Source organism: Dicentrarchus labrax, unplaced genomic scaffold, assembly GCF_905237075.1.
Source record: "Dicentrarchus labrax unplaced genomic scaffold, dlabrax2021, whole genome shotgun sequence".
Taxonomy (NCBI): domain Eukaryota; kingdom Metazoa; phylum Chordata; class Actinopteri; family Moronidae; genus Dicentrarchus; species Dicentrarchus labrax.
This window is the reverse complement of record NW_026136703.1, coordinates 23,466,115-23,479,394: the sequence shown is the minus strand read 5'-3', so window position 1 is coordinate 23,479,394 and position 13,280 is coordinate 23,466,115. Positions and strand designations below refer to the sequence as shown.

The 13,280-nt window shown below is 38.9% G+C and overlaps 1 protein-coding gene and 1 long non-coding RNA gene across 11 annotated transcripts in view; one reads left to right on the top strand and one right to left on the bottom strand.

The window, feature by feature from the left end:
- Window positions 1-13,128, top strand: part of larp1b (La ribonucleoprotein 1B) — a 30,953-nt gene extending 17,825 nt beyond the window's left edge. For 9 of the 10 annotated variants that reach the window (XM_051385507.1, XM_051385539.1, XM_051385477.1 and 6 more), the window contains 8 exons: window positions 3,527-3,641; window positions 4,075-4,244; window positions 4,870-4,976; window positions 5,954-6,114; window positions 6,323-6,467; window positions 8,754-8,863; window positions 10,949-11,076; window positions 11,495-13,128. In XM_051385507.1, coding sequence (XP_051241467.1) covers window positions 3,527-3,641; window positions 4,075-4,244; window positions 4,870-4,976; window positions 5,954-6,114; window positions 6,323-6,467; window positions 8,754-8,863; window positions 10,949-11,076; window positions 11,495-11,779 — 1,221 coding nt within the window. In that variant the 3' untranslated portion in view covers window positions 11,780-13,128. The remainder of the gene's footprint in view (window positions 1-3,526; window positions 3,642-4,074; window positions 4,245-4,869; window positions 4,977-5,953; window positions 6,115-6,322; window positions 6,468-8,753; window positions 8,864-10,948; window positions 11,077-11,494) is intronic. The other variant, XM_051385482.1, reaches the window with a different exon arrangement.
- Window positions 4,634-11,559, bottom strand: LOC127355069 (uncharacterized). Its single transcript, XR_007881668.1, has 2 exons — window positions 11,474-11,559; window positions 4,634-5,024 (listed from the first exon to the last, which is right to left on the bottom strand). It is a non-coding gene; the product is annotated as an uncharacterized LOC127355069 (long non-coding RNA).
- Window positions 13,129-13,280: the final 152 nt, after the last annotated feature.

Here is a 13,280-nt window from a genome sequence, read left to right as displayed (position 1 = left end):
TACTTTATTCACTGATAGAAGGATCTTTTTGTATTTTAAAAACTGATATTAGATCATCCAGTTATGTCACAATTGCCCAGTCTTAAATAAGACACCAGACTGTCCTCGTCGGGGGACTGACATTTAATCCTGGGACTGGAAAATAGGTCAGACAGTTCCTTGACTGTTGAACTCTGCAAGTGCAGAATGAATTAGCCTTTTTGACAAAGTCAATAAAAAGAATAAAAGCATTTTTTTTTAAAAAAGAGAAACACAATAAAGCAGCACTGTCTTCCACAAATCTCAGCGCTGCCGATGCTCTGAGCACTTTGACTTAAAGACTTTGTTCAGAGCTGTTAAATCTCACACTGTAGAGGGAGACAAAAATAAACTACTATTTATCGCACACTATACGAGCCTCAAGGCTACGTGTGTGTCATGCAGCTGCTGCAAGCTTAGTGACCTGCTCTTTTCTGCCTCGTCTGCAGAAACGCTGTGTGTGTAGAAACACTTGTCTATAGGTTACACACCATTATGCAATCTTAATTAATCACAGAACTATGTAGTAATACAGGAGGAGTCTAGTTTTATAACAGTTAACAGTATTATATGGGGTTGTATAGTCATTGTTATGATCAGGGTATATAACCAGGCATTTATCCTTCATTAGTAGTTAAAGGATTATGCCGTAAACTAAATCAGCAGGTTGACACACAAAGTCTTGGGTCTCCTTCATCAGCCTTTTTAACTTCTGAGGGGAGAAAATGTAACAAAACATGATCAAGGTGAAAGTGCTGCATTATTTGAGGAAGCGTGAAGTGAATGTTGAAACGTTGTGCAGTTAACTGTGCAAACAGCTGAGAGCAATCATCCCCCGTTGATTTAATTTATTCAATAGAGAGATTTTAGTCTTGAGATTAAGATGTTTTTTGTGCACAAGAAGGTGCAAGTGAACACCTTCAACCTGGTTTCCATGTGTGTCCTGAAGTACTAATGTGGAATATTTTTATAAAGGTAAACTTCTGCTTATTTTTTTCCACACTTGCTTTTATTGTGTAACCACGAGTGAGTGAATCTATATCCGGTTAATGAAAGCTGAAACACACACAGGCTGGGAGCTCTTTCACTGGAATAAACGTACAATAATGATAATAATAAACATATTAAATCATATGTATAACTTGAACAAACTATTTTAAGGTTGTGGAAGCAAAAATAGCATCAATATTTTCAACTAACGATGACGATTATCTTCTTTGTGTCTCCAACAGCTTATTAACAGCTTACTTTGTCTGACCAACAGTCCAAAACCCAAATATTTTAACTGAATTATCACATAAGGTAAAGAACAGCAGTAAACCTTATCATTTAGAAGCTGGAGCTTAAAAATGTTTGGTATTTTTGCTTGATAGATTAATCGTCTAATCTTTTCCACTCTAAAACAAATAGAGGGAGGTCTGAGTAGTAAGCATGAGTGGCGGTATCTATCATGAAAGACACAAAGTCTGATGAAGGAAGACGTCTCTCCCCCAATGTTTGATTGATGGGTTAAATGTGGTACCAAAAATCTCCTCAAAACAAGAATCTCTTGCGTTACCACTCAGCTCTGCAGGAGAGAAGGAGACGTGTGTTTCCTGACCTTTGGTAGACAACAGTTACAGTAATTGAGCAGCAGGTTGAACCTCGGGGGCCGTCACACTCTGCCACCTCAACCCTGTCAGCCTCACAGAGGTCTTAAAACTCTGGCCAATAAACAGATAGATAGATAGACGAACATGTTCTGCTTCATCAGTAGTTTTAACTGCATGTATGTGTGACTATCAGCAGAGATTTGTTTGTAGTAATTTTACTAAAGCAAAAGGTAGGAATACTAATACTACTAATACTGCAGGATATGTACACCTTCTGGGCTCAGAAATTCAATTTCAAGTAAATTGACTATTTCAAATTTAAAAAAAAGTATGAACTAATAATACTCTAATAATAATAATAGTAGCTTTATATTTATAGCACAAGGTTTACAAAGTTCTTCAGGATTAAAATAAATGAAAGTAAAAAAGTAACATGAAATTATATAGAAAATAGGATTAAATTACAATTCTGAGTAAACGTGTTTCTTAAAGCCTGATATTTGAACAGCTGTTTTACATGTAAAATCTTACTCTAAAAAGTAAATGTATAGTTTTAGAAGAACGTGATTTGAACACATAAAACATATAACATGTCCCTCTGAAATAAATATATATAAAGTTGTAGAAAAACAACAACAATTGAAGTAAAGTGCTTTTAAACTGTACACCTGGCAGCCTGTGAGTGAATACCAGTCACACTAATAACATCTACAGTGTGTAAAAGCTAAAGTGGTCACACAAACAGGTTGAATCCCTCTTATTTTCGCTGTTGACGGTGAGTTTTAATAGTGTTTGGCTCATTCTCGGTTCAAAGGTTGTCAATAATGTCGCCACATGTGGGAATTGTCACGCCTGAACACACACACACACACACACACACACACGCGCGCCAAGGTCACCTGGATTTTCCTGCGGCGCTGACGTGTAAAGTTCGAAGTACTCTGCACATCTGCTGTGTGTCACACAAGCGTACATGACTGCAGCCGCTGGCATATCAAGTATTTTTACCACCATGTCGTACTGTTATCAGTTCAAACAGCCCGTCAGACGGCCGGAGAGGCTGGAACATTACACGGTCTCCTATCTGAGTCCAGTGCAGGGATACTTTGATTGTTGATGTGGATTTTATTGTCTTACAGTTGAGGTTTTTTCTATCAATAATAGTTTAATTTAATTACATTTACCACCTCAGAAAATATTAGGCTCTCCATAATGAATTATTTGAATACATTAGCGTAGGCAGGCTGGGAACATTTCACACAGGAGGCCGGTTTATTCATAATAAAACGATTATTTATTGTGTTATAAACCGTCTGGTCCGCACGTCTCTTCCCATTATTTCCTGTTTGGAGCCACGATTGCAGCGTTTTTGAACCGTTCATTTTACCTCCTCTTACTATCTTACTATCACACTTCAGCTCGTAACTAATCATTGATGTATGTGTGTGTGCTACGTTCAGGAACCTGACTACATAGCAGGTTGATATTGAAACAAAATATTACCAAGTAATAGTGTTTTCATAGTATTTTATCTTTTTAAATCACTTTATTTAATTTATAAATATATCATTAGTGGTGAGAACTTATCAGTTACATGATTAATTGTTTTTTTTTATTAAATATTATTGTCATCATTTAAAAAAACAACACATCACACGTTGACAAAAGTGCTTTAAAAGAGAGGTTTACTAAAGTCTGATGAAATAATTACAATGAAAAATAAGTAATTGATTAAACTAGACAATGTAAACCTAACTTTAACTGTTACTAGGCTTCTCTTATCTAATCTATTCTCCTTTTACAGTACATAGATCTTTAAAGGTTTATATGTTTTGGTGCTTCAGTGTCTCATGTGGAACAATAACAATAAAACCCTTCTTTTTTTATAACTGTACGTGTGTTCCTGTGTTCCCCAGCAGGAGGTGGAGAACTTCAAGAAGCTGAACGTGATCAGTAAAGATGAGTTTGACACTCTCACCCCCAAAGTGCCCGTTGACCCAAACCAGGAAGTCCCGCCTCCTCCGATGCCAGGTGGGTTTGTGGAACTGCTGTTAAGGCGGTTTCAAAAACAAGCTGAGCAGCATCCTGTTTCTGCATTTTAACCACACCTTCTGTGAAATCTCATAAACATTTTCATTTGTTCTGTCACTTTCTGGTGGGATTTTGTTCAGTTCAGACTTATTTCCATAAGAAAATGTGCATTTGATTATTTAGTTCAGTTTAAATAAGCAGGATAATTCACTCAGTATCTGCTTTGGCATATCAAACAGTTGCTACAGTCCATTGAGAAAGTGTACTATTGTTCAAATTTCAGCCTTTTACTTAAATAAAGTTTAATTTCAGCTCATCTGTAACGTTTAAAATACAGATATTATCTACAAGAGCATACATGTGGCATGTCGTGTAATCCTAAACCATCTATAAGAGTTTATAATAATGATCTTTAAACAACGTGTGCTCACAGTGGACAGTGGAGCAGAATTGGCCCGTTCTCTGCCCACAACGGTCCCAGAGTCACCCCACACTCACCAGCCCCGAACACCCAAAACGCCTCGCACCCCCGGACGCCAGGACCCCAACAAGACTCCTCGCTTCTACCCCGTCATGAAAGAGAGTGGCACCATCGACGGCCAGGTTAGTACAGCATGTAGAGACACGAGTGTGATACAAATAAATAATAAATGTAACAGTGGTTCCCAGACACGTATAGATCTCGGGGGGGTTGTGAGATGATTAAAATTATGTTAACTTTCCTCAATAGTTGCTATTTAAGTAGTAGTTACAGGATGATTTGGCCTCTTTACTTTACCTTTACCTTTACCACTGATCTGGTGACGACATTTCACTGCTATCTAATTTCAATATTACAGCTTTTGTTTGTGCAGCCTTTGAAACCAGAGCGTTAATGGAAGTATACATGTTTCAGGTTAAACTACAGACTCACAGTGACTATCTGTTACCTGTTTTGCATGTGTGTGTTTACATGGTTTCATTGGCACAGGGAGTCAAACAACATTTGCAAATATTTTTGCACACTCAGTGAGGGTTTAAAGGCCTCATTTTATTTTTTTAGATGTCAACACTGAGCTTGTAAGAGACTAAATTGCCTGGAAAACAGTCTTTTAGATAACAAACCATCAGTAGCACTTTAATCCACTATGCCAGTTATCATCCTATAGCTAAAAGCTCGGAGCGTCCTCTCTTATAAAGCATCTCTTTGTAACATGAAATGTCATAAATCTGTTGTTGTGATTTCCAGACGCCGAGGAAGAAGAAAACCAGCCACAGTTCGAACCCTCCTCAGGAAGCCCACATCGGCTGGGTGATGGACTCCCGTGAACACCGGCCGCGCTCTGCATCCATCAGGTTTGTCTGCTCGTTCTCAGTTCTTCAGTTGATGTTTCAGTCACAAACCTGGAAAGCAAAAGAAGAACACAAACCGGTCATCTTCTTCTTTCACCCCATCCTCAGTTCTCCATCCCTTATCTCTTTGTTCTGCTTGACATTTGTGACCTTTATTCACTTCTCTTTATCAATATGCACCTCCTTTATGGGAAAGTGCTTTACATAGCCACAAATGGTATTCATTTACAGATCCTCCTGATCCAGTTATTTTCCCCCCGAGTCATTTAATATGCCATTCTGCAAGTACAGACAACCTGATATCTACATTTTCCTTCATAACACAGCTGCACAATTCACACGCAGTGAAAGCAGTCCAATTTTGATAAGTGAATCGCATGTACAGTAGTACAATAGCAACTGTAAGATTATTTATATTAACATTATAAAAATAAGGACCAAAACATTTGAGCTGCATTTACTGAATTCTCTATCAAGCTCCACTTAATAATGCTTTATTACCATATTTATACAATAAGTATTATGTTATGTTGCAGCACTGTAAGCAAGGCGATACATTGCGATTTTTAAAATATTTTCTTTAGATCCCTAATGATTGTCAAATGTTTCATTTTGTTTGACCAACAGTACAGAAAACTAAAAGTATTCAATTTGCAAAGATATAAAAGAGATAAGAGCAACAAATCCACCCGTTCAAGCAGCTTGAATCAGAAAATATTTGTCTTTTTTTCCTTGATAAATAACAAACAATGACTTGATCATGAAAATTGTTGCAGATTTTCTACCAGTCGACTAATTGATTAATTATTTCAGCAGAACATGACAGCTGGTGTAGACTACAGGGTGAAATACACAACTGATAGGAACATGATCAGGCTTAATGGATACGATAAATAAAAATCTGCATTGATATGTAAGGAAATGTGTTAATTTTAAGTTCCTGCCTCGCCACTCAGATGTCTTCTCTCATCCTCCTGCAGCAGCTCTAACGCCTCCCCATCAGAGGGAGCCCCGCTGACAGGAAGTTACGGATGCACCCCCCAGTCTCTGCCCAAATTCTGGCATCCATCCCACGAGATGCTGAGGGACAACGGCTTCACTCAGCAGGGATACCACAAGTACCGCCGACGGTGCCTTAACGGTAAAAATCCCTCACTCTCACCATCACACGATCCAACGTTTTAGAAATTATAAATGGAACAAGAAATGGCTGATTTGTTTTGTTTAAGAAGTCGTCCTTTTGCAGGGTTAATCTCAGATTTATGTAGATTATACTGGAGTTCACAATGACCACATTCATACTGAAGACGTTCTTGTGTGCTCTGGTGACTGAATCGATGTGTTTTCAGAGAGGAAACGGTTGGGGATCGGCCAGTCTCAGGAGATGAACACTCTGTTCAGGTTCTGGTCCTTCTTCCTGAGGGACAACTTCAACAGGAAGATGTATGAGGAGTTCAAACAGTGTGCGCTGGAAGACGCCAAAGAAAACAACAGGTGAGGAGGCTATTAGATGATATCTAAAGCTCGGTGTGAATGTTATTCTGTGCCTCAGGCGGAAAATGTTAAATATTTGTTGAGAAAGGTACACACCACCAAATTTGTGATGGAAAGGAGCCAAGAGACAAGCAAACAGCAAACATGAATTTCCTCAGTCATGTCACTTTCTCCGCAGAAGCCACACCCTGAGATCCTAAAGCCTCTTTATATGTGCTCTGAAGTCTGCCTTACTTCGTGCTGACAGTGCTTCGTCTTAATAATGCTGTTTACTGCTGAGCTGCATGTGACAGTTGGCTCTCAATTAATCGTTGAGCACCACGAGTTTAAAGAGTACAGAGGAAAAATTGCAAACGCATTTAATCGCTTTCTCGTAATTGTGACTTTGAATTTTCCAATCGGCCACCGTCAGTCCATCAATCGGTGATTGCTGATATATTTGTGCATGCGAGTGTGCTACACCAGCGCCCCCTGATCCCCCTGTTCTCCGCCCCAGTAGTTTCCGCTGGGAGATGAGCGGCGAGTTCACGACGTGCAACAGCTGTTGGCTTTAATAAACTAAAGAGAAGATCTCATAATTATAAGATATTAATCTGTAGCTTCTCTAATCAATGAAGCAGGAAGCTGATGTTTTAGGTCGATGCTAATGCCAACGGTTGCGTAATGAACGTGCTGTCAACTGCTGAAAGAAAGGAGATTTTTCTTTGAGTTTCGTGAACTTGGACACAACTCATCAGATGCTACATTAGCATTAAGTAATCAGTCAAAACACCTACACACAGTTTAATTTGATTGTGTTACTATGGCGACAGCTTGGCTCCAAGTCAACATTGCACACGTACGTTTTATTCCTCTTTAACAGTGGAAGAGGTCTGTGGGAGTTGTGTGTTGTGTACATACCTGAACGTACCTGACAATCACACTGAACTGCAAGTTTTGTCCTGAACCTCTTTTGTAAAAAAAAAAAAAAGAAGTTAATTCATCCATTTTTATTGTCGTCTAGCATTACATTAGTTAAATGTCAAATTCTACCAAGGTGTCAAACAAAGCAGGAGATGAACAAGTAAACAACCTTTAAAGTAGGTGTTGTTGTTTTCTGCCTTCTTAAATGTCAGTAATTATGTTTTTATGAGATCCGGATCTTGTAATTATGCTAAGATGTTAAGTTATCATTATGAGTGCAGTGCAGCTTCATACTACAATACCAGACAGCTTGAAATGGTTTGTTCTGTCTGATCAATAATCCAAAATCCAAAGATATATTCAATGTTTACAATAATGCAAACAGAGAAAAGCAGCAGATCTTTCCTTGATTGTTTCTTGATAAATGACTTTTCAACACAGATATTTACACAAATTAAAGCTTTTGCCGCTGTTGGGTTAAAACACACATTGTATACACAACGTTATGAAGTAGCTGTGTTGTTATTGTGATTATCATCCATTTTTATCTTACTCTGTGAGCTTTGATGGCCTTAAAAAAAGATTAAAATCGAGCTTTAATGTCCCAGAGGAGTGGTTTGATTTACCAACAGAAGTCACAGGAATAACAAACACAATATAGTACCTCAGTATATTTAAACAAGATCTCCAAAACTATGTAAAGGAAGCAGCGAGGAGGAGCCAGACCCCTCTTAGTCATCCTTCACTTCAAGTTAACTCTCCGAATTCAGAAGTTGTATTTTTATGCGTCCTAACAAGTGCAGGAAGGCTTTTATAACTAAAGTTTACACATTCTTCTGTGTGTAAACCAGACTAATTGGTGGGTTCCTGATCCCTGAGTGTGTGTCTGCAGACAGCAGCAGCGTTTGACCGTCATTCCACAGCAGCAGAGGGTTAACAGGGGGGAGCCTCCCTTCGCTTTAACATTGTTGTATGTCTGCCAGAGGCGCCTTCACACACCTGCCAAACCCACATTCTTGTCTGAATAAGTAGGCAGCTCAGGCCTGTGTGTTGAAGTTGGAGTGAATGTACTTTCAGGGTGTGTTGGCAGACAATGCCACAACGCCCTCAGGTTTTTATGTAGCAGCTGACTTTATTGACTTTACTGAAAACTGGATCCTCTGTCAGCTGCGTTAAAGTCACTAATAATCCGTGAGAGAGTTTTATTGTTGTGAAGCAGCTGGAGGAACATGTGGGGAAATATCAGTTTACAGTGATGCAATGACGTCACGTAAATGTCCCGTCTATGCAAACGTACCTGTGCCAGGTTTTAAAAAAGCTGAATGTTATTTATTTACTTGTTTTTCTGGTGGAGTGCAGGTAAATATTTGTTTCCCTCTGCAGGTACGGACTGGAATGTCTCTTCAGATACTACAGCTACGGTTTGGAGAAGAGATTCAGGTTAGATCTGTTCAAGGACTTTCAAGAAGAGACCCTCAGGGACTTTGAGAAAGGTAATGAACAAACTGACTACCTGCCACTTTCACTGGTTTACCAAGATTTCCAGAATAAAATCACATAACTGGCCACTGTTACAGAATGCGAAGAAACTGGGTTTTCCCATAATATTTATTATAATACTAAAGGTTTCAAATGTTAAGGACACAAAGCAACATAAATCTGTTTAAATCTCATTGTGAGGTTACTGTTTATGTAACAGTTACAGATGCTTCATACAAGAGTTATAGTTTGAGGTTGAGAGAGTGCTCAGCTTTAATGAGTATCCGGTACAGATAATGTACGAGTACGGCGGAGGAAAATGTGTCAATATCTCGATCTGTGAATAGTTATCTTGCTCTCGTGGTCAAAAACATTGCTCTAAAGCTCGATTCTGAGGTTGTAAATAGTTTTCTAATGAATAAAAGCAACTTCTGATCGACCCATATCAATATCAGGCCAAAAGTTAACAGCTTACAGTTTGTCCCACCCACTTCATGTTTAAGCCCCGCCCATTTCAAGCATGGTTATTAATATAGATCATTTATTGGTTGAACAGATACAGATAATGATGCAATCCCTCACCCCTGTTAACACAAACTGTGTGTGTTTTTAAAACTACATTATAATGTGCTACAAACCATTTATTAATGCTCATATGCAGCTTATAATTGCTGAATCAGAGGTGTCACTAATATCCGTCCCTGTAAAGCAGCTTGACCCGACTTAAAAGTTCTCTTTGCGGCGGCTCGCCCCTCTAAAGCTGAATGTGTAGTTGTGTGAAAAGAGGAAAAAAGAAAGGGAGGATTAAAGGCGATCTCTCAACCTATTTCAACACTGTGGGTGACCCAGTGAAGCAGAATGGACGATTGCCAGTAAAGGCTTCAGCCACTTATTTCCAGCTGAGTTATTTTGGTGTTCAGTAAAACGTTTCCTATTCAGCTCCCCTCCCTCCCTCTCTCCCTCCCTCCCTTACACCAGAGGCTGATCTGTCAGAGAGATGTGACACTGAAGTTATCCACAGACTAAACAACACTAAGCAGCCAATGTCTGGCCACAGTCACCTCCCTGATACTATACTTATGAGTCATAAGCAGCAATGATAATTGAAGCACTAATCAAAATGGGTCAAGCCATTATGTGCAGGGTTCCCACGCGTCCTGGAATAAAAGATCTGGAAATTAAGAGCAGTTTTCCAGTCGTGGAAACACCTGGAAATTGATTAAAATGACCAAATATCCGGTAAATGTTTGTATTTTAGTCAGATCAGCTATTTAATAGCTGGATGTGTATACAGCAGGTTTACCAGACACAAAATGGAACTGACATACACGCATACGGCATCAGATTTCTTGTTGCTGTGGGTGATACAGACACAGCGATGTTAATTGTACATGCATTGAACACTTAAACTTTCTAGAACAGGAAATCTCTGCTTGATTTGAACTGTTAGTTAGGGACTGTGGTTAAATTAAATTAATTTAATTTTGCCCCAAACCGCAGCTTATACGACTGTTTGTGAAGGAAATTGTTTCTATCTGATAAATAAGAAATAGACTGAGGCAAGTTTCTCAAGCTTTCAGTCAGCTAAACTTCTCTGTCAGAGGAACAAACAGGATGTGACAGATATCGCTCCCTGCGTTTGACTCAAAACATGCTGGACTCTACGGCTGAAATCTCAATTTACTGCTCACTATAGAGTAATACTACTGAGCCATTATTATTTAAGGAGTAATGAACAAAGCAGAGATTGTGGACTGGTTTTTAATTGAACAGATTGGATTAAAATAGATTTTTACCTGATTGCATGTCCCCACACACTCAGAAGTTGGTGTATTTCTACTGTAAATAATGCTGATTACAGCAGTTTATAGTAAACATCAACAGGGGCCAGTTGTGTTATAAAATAAAACATCGCAATCAACCAAAAAGCTGTGATTCAACACGGCTCAGAAAACCTTCTGGTTATACAAACTAATCAGAGAAGACGCTGCTGTTTACCCGAGTTTGGTTAAACCTTCAAGAGCTTGTGTTGTAAACTGACATTAAATGAACTGTGAGTTTCCACTGAATCAGTTGTGCTGTTGTTTCCTCTCCTCCAGGTCAGCTGTATGGACTGGAGAAGTTCTGGGCCTTCTTGAAATATTCTAAGATAAAGAACCAGCCCATTGACCCAAAGCTGCAGGAACACCTCTCCCAGTTCAAGAACCTGGAGGACTTCAGGGTGGTGGTGAGTGTCTGACGGAGGAGTTTTTGATTATATAAATACAAATATTATATTAAATAACATTTATTCAAGAACTGCAAAATAAAATGTAGCCTTTAAACTAGAGAGAAAACACATTTTACCACTATCTGAGGCGACGTCCAGCTCCAGTTACCATCAAATTGTACTTAAAGTACCAATAGTAGAAGTACTCATTATGCAGAATGGCTCATTTCCGATCAATATATATCCTATAATCTATAATATGTCATCAGAATCTGAAAAGTAACTTATTAAATAAATGTAGTAGAGTAAAAAGTTCAGTATTTCCCTCTGAAATGTTCTTGAGATATATATATAATATATTGATATGTATATATTGATTGGTCGACTGAGGAAATCTGTTGTTTCATGTAATGACCTTGACCTTCTGTGTCCGCAGCCCCCGATGGGAGAGGAGGGAGGCAGGAGAAGACGTCACTCATCCTCGGCCGGGGATGAAGGGAGGCGTCGGCGACATCCTTCCAACTCTACCTCAAAACCCACGCAGGCCTCCAAATCCTCTAACGCCGCCGCTCACCCCGCTGCCGCCGCCACCACCACCGCTGCCGCCGCCGCTCAGAACACACCCAAAGACAACGCCCAGAAAGCAGCAGCAGCCACCGCCCCGAGGAAAAAGGCCGAGCCCGGAGCCGCGAAGAAGGAAAGCGTTGCACCAAGTAAATGAAGCTCCCCTCCTGTAGGTGTGGGTTCGGATAGAAGAGGAGTAGAGCGAGGCGGCGATGATGATGGCGACGGCGGCGGAAGCAGCTCTGAGCTCAGCGTTCAGTCTTCTCAGCGGCAAACTGTTTGGGCATGAAGAGCGACTGAGCGTGGTTGACTTAAATTTGACTGTTTTTATCTGTGCATTTCATTTTAAAAGCAAAAACAAGCATTGGCAGTGAGCTTGAATCTGTGCGCCTGACAGCTCGTAACGTTTACAAAGAAAAAACACAAAAAAAAAAATGCATTCCCTGCATTTTGCCTTTTTATTCTCTCGGATGCCAAAAAACTTCCTCAACAACCTGTTGATCTCCACAATCTGTAAACAGCTCTGGTCTGTAAAGAGCTCTCTCAGCCTTTTGTTTTTTTTTTTTTTTAAACTGTGATTGTAGTTTGCCAAGATAAGAGATACTGCAGACAAGTCCTGTGTGCCTTTTAATCTGATGATCTGAGATCTGCTCTTTAAAGTCTTCCCAATCGATTATTTTGGGGGTTTTTAATGTGTTTTTAAAAACTGACACCACTTGCAGGTTTTTCTTTTCTCGAGACATAAATAAATATCCTCAGTATTTTTTTTATTTTATTATCATGACAATCAAGTTGACAGCTGCAGTCATAAATTTGTGAAGGACTGACCCCGAGGCAGCTGCTCCCTAACAGATGTGCCCTGATGTTTTTTTTTTTTTTTAAAGTCTGACTCACGAAGGCTTCACAGCTTAAACTTCATCATGTCGGTTTTCGATTTAAAAAAAAAATAATAATGACAAATTTTTATCTGGGAAGCTTTAAGTCCCATTTTACACCCAGAGGTTAGTATAATTTATTGTTTTTGTTTTTATTTTTCCATGTACTTGATTTGATGGAATAGTCTTCGGTAATCGTTGCAGTTTTTAATGGCTTTTTGCTATTGAATATGATATATATATTAAAAAAAAGAGGAAATGTTTCTGCTGGAATTATGGGTGTGAGCTAGCATCATAAAAAAAACTACAGTATATTTTAGCTTGAAGGTTTACTTCATATTATGTTTTGAGGCTTAGTGCTCCAGAAGCACTTAAATCTTTCCTTTTACGTTATCAATGGACTTAAAAGAGGTTTTTAGAGTTGAATTTTAAAAGAAAAAAAATGTAAATACTATAAAAAATCATTTGCTATTCAATTATTCTTTTTTGATTTTAAGAAGTGATTTTTGTTTTATCGGTAGTTTTGGGGTTTGTTTTTTTTTGAGTGTGTTTTTAGGATAAAGCAATGCATGTTAATGCCAGAGTCTTGAATTGTAAAATGCAAAAAAATATAAAATAACAGTTGATTGTATGAACTCTGTGTGTGTGTGTGTTTTATCTGTCCTACTCTTCTGAAACTTTCTCTGGTGTCCCTCAGGGCGAGTCATCGAGCCTGATCAGCAGGTTTTGTTTTGTTCCCAGCAACAGTCGCTTTAGATTTAGAAAACTGTCTGATGATCTCGG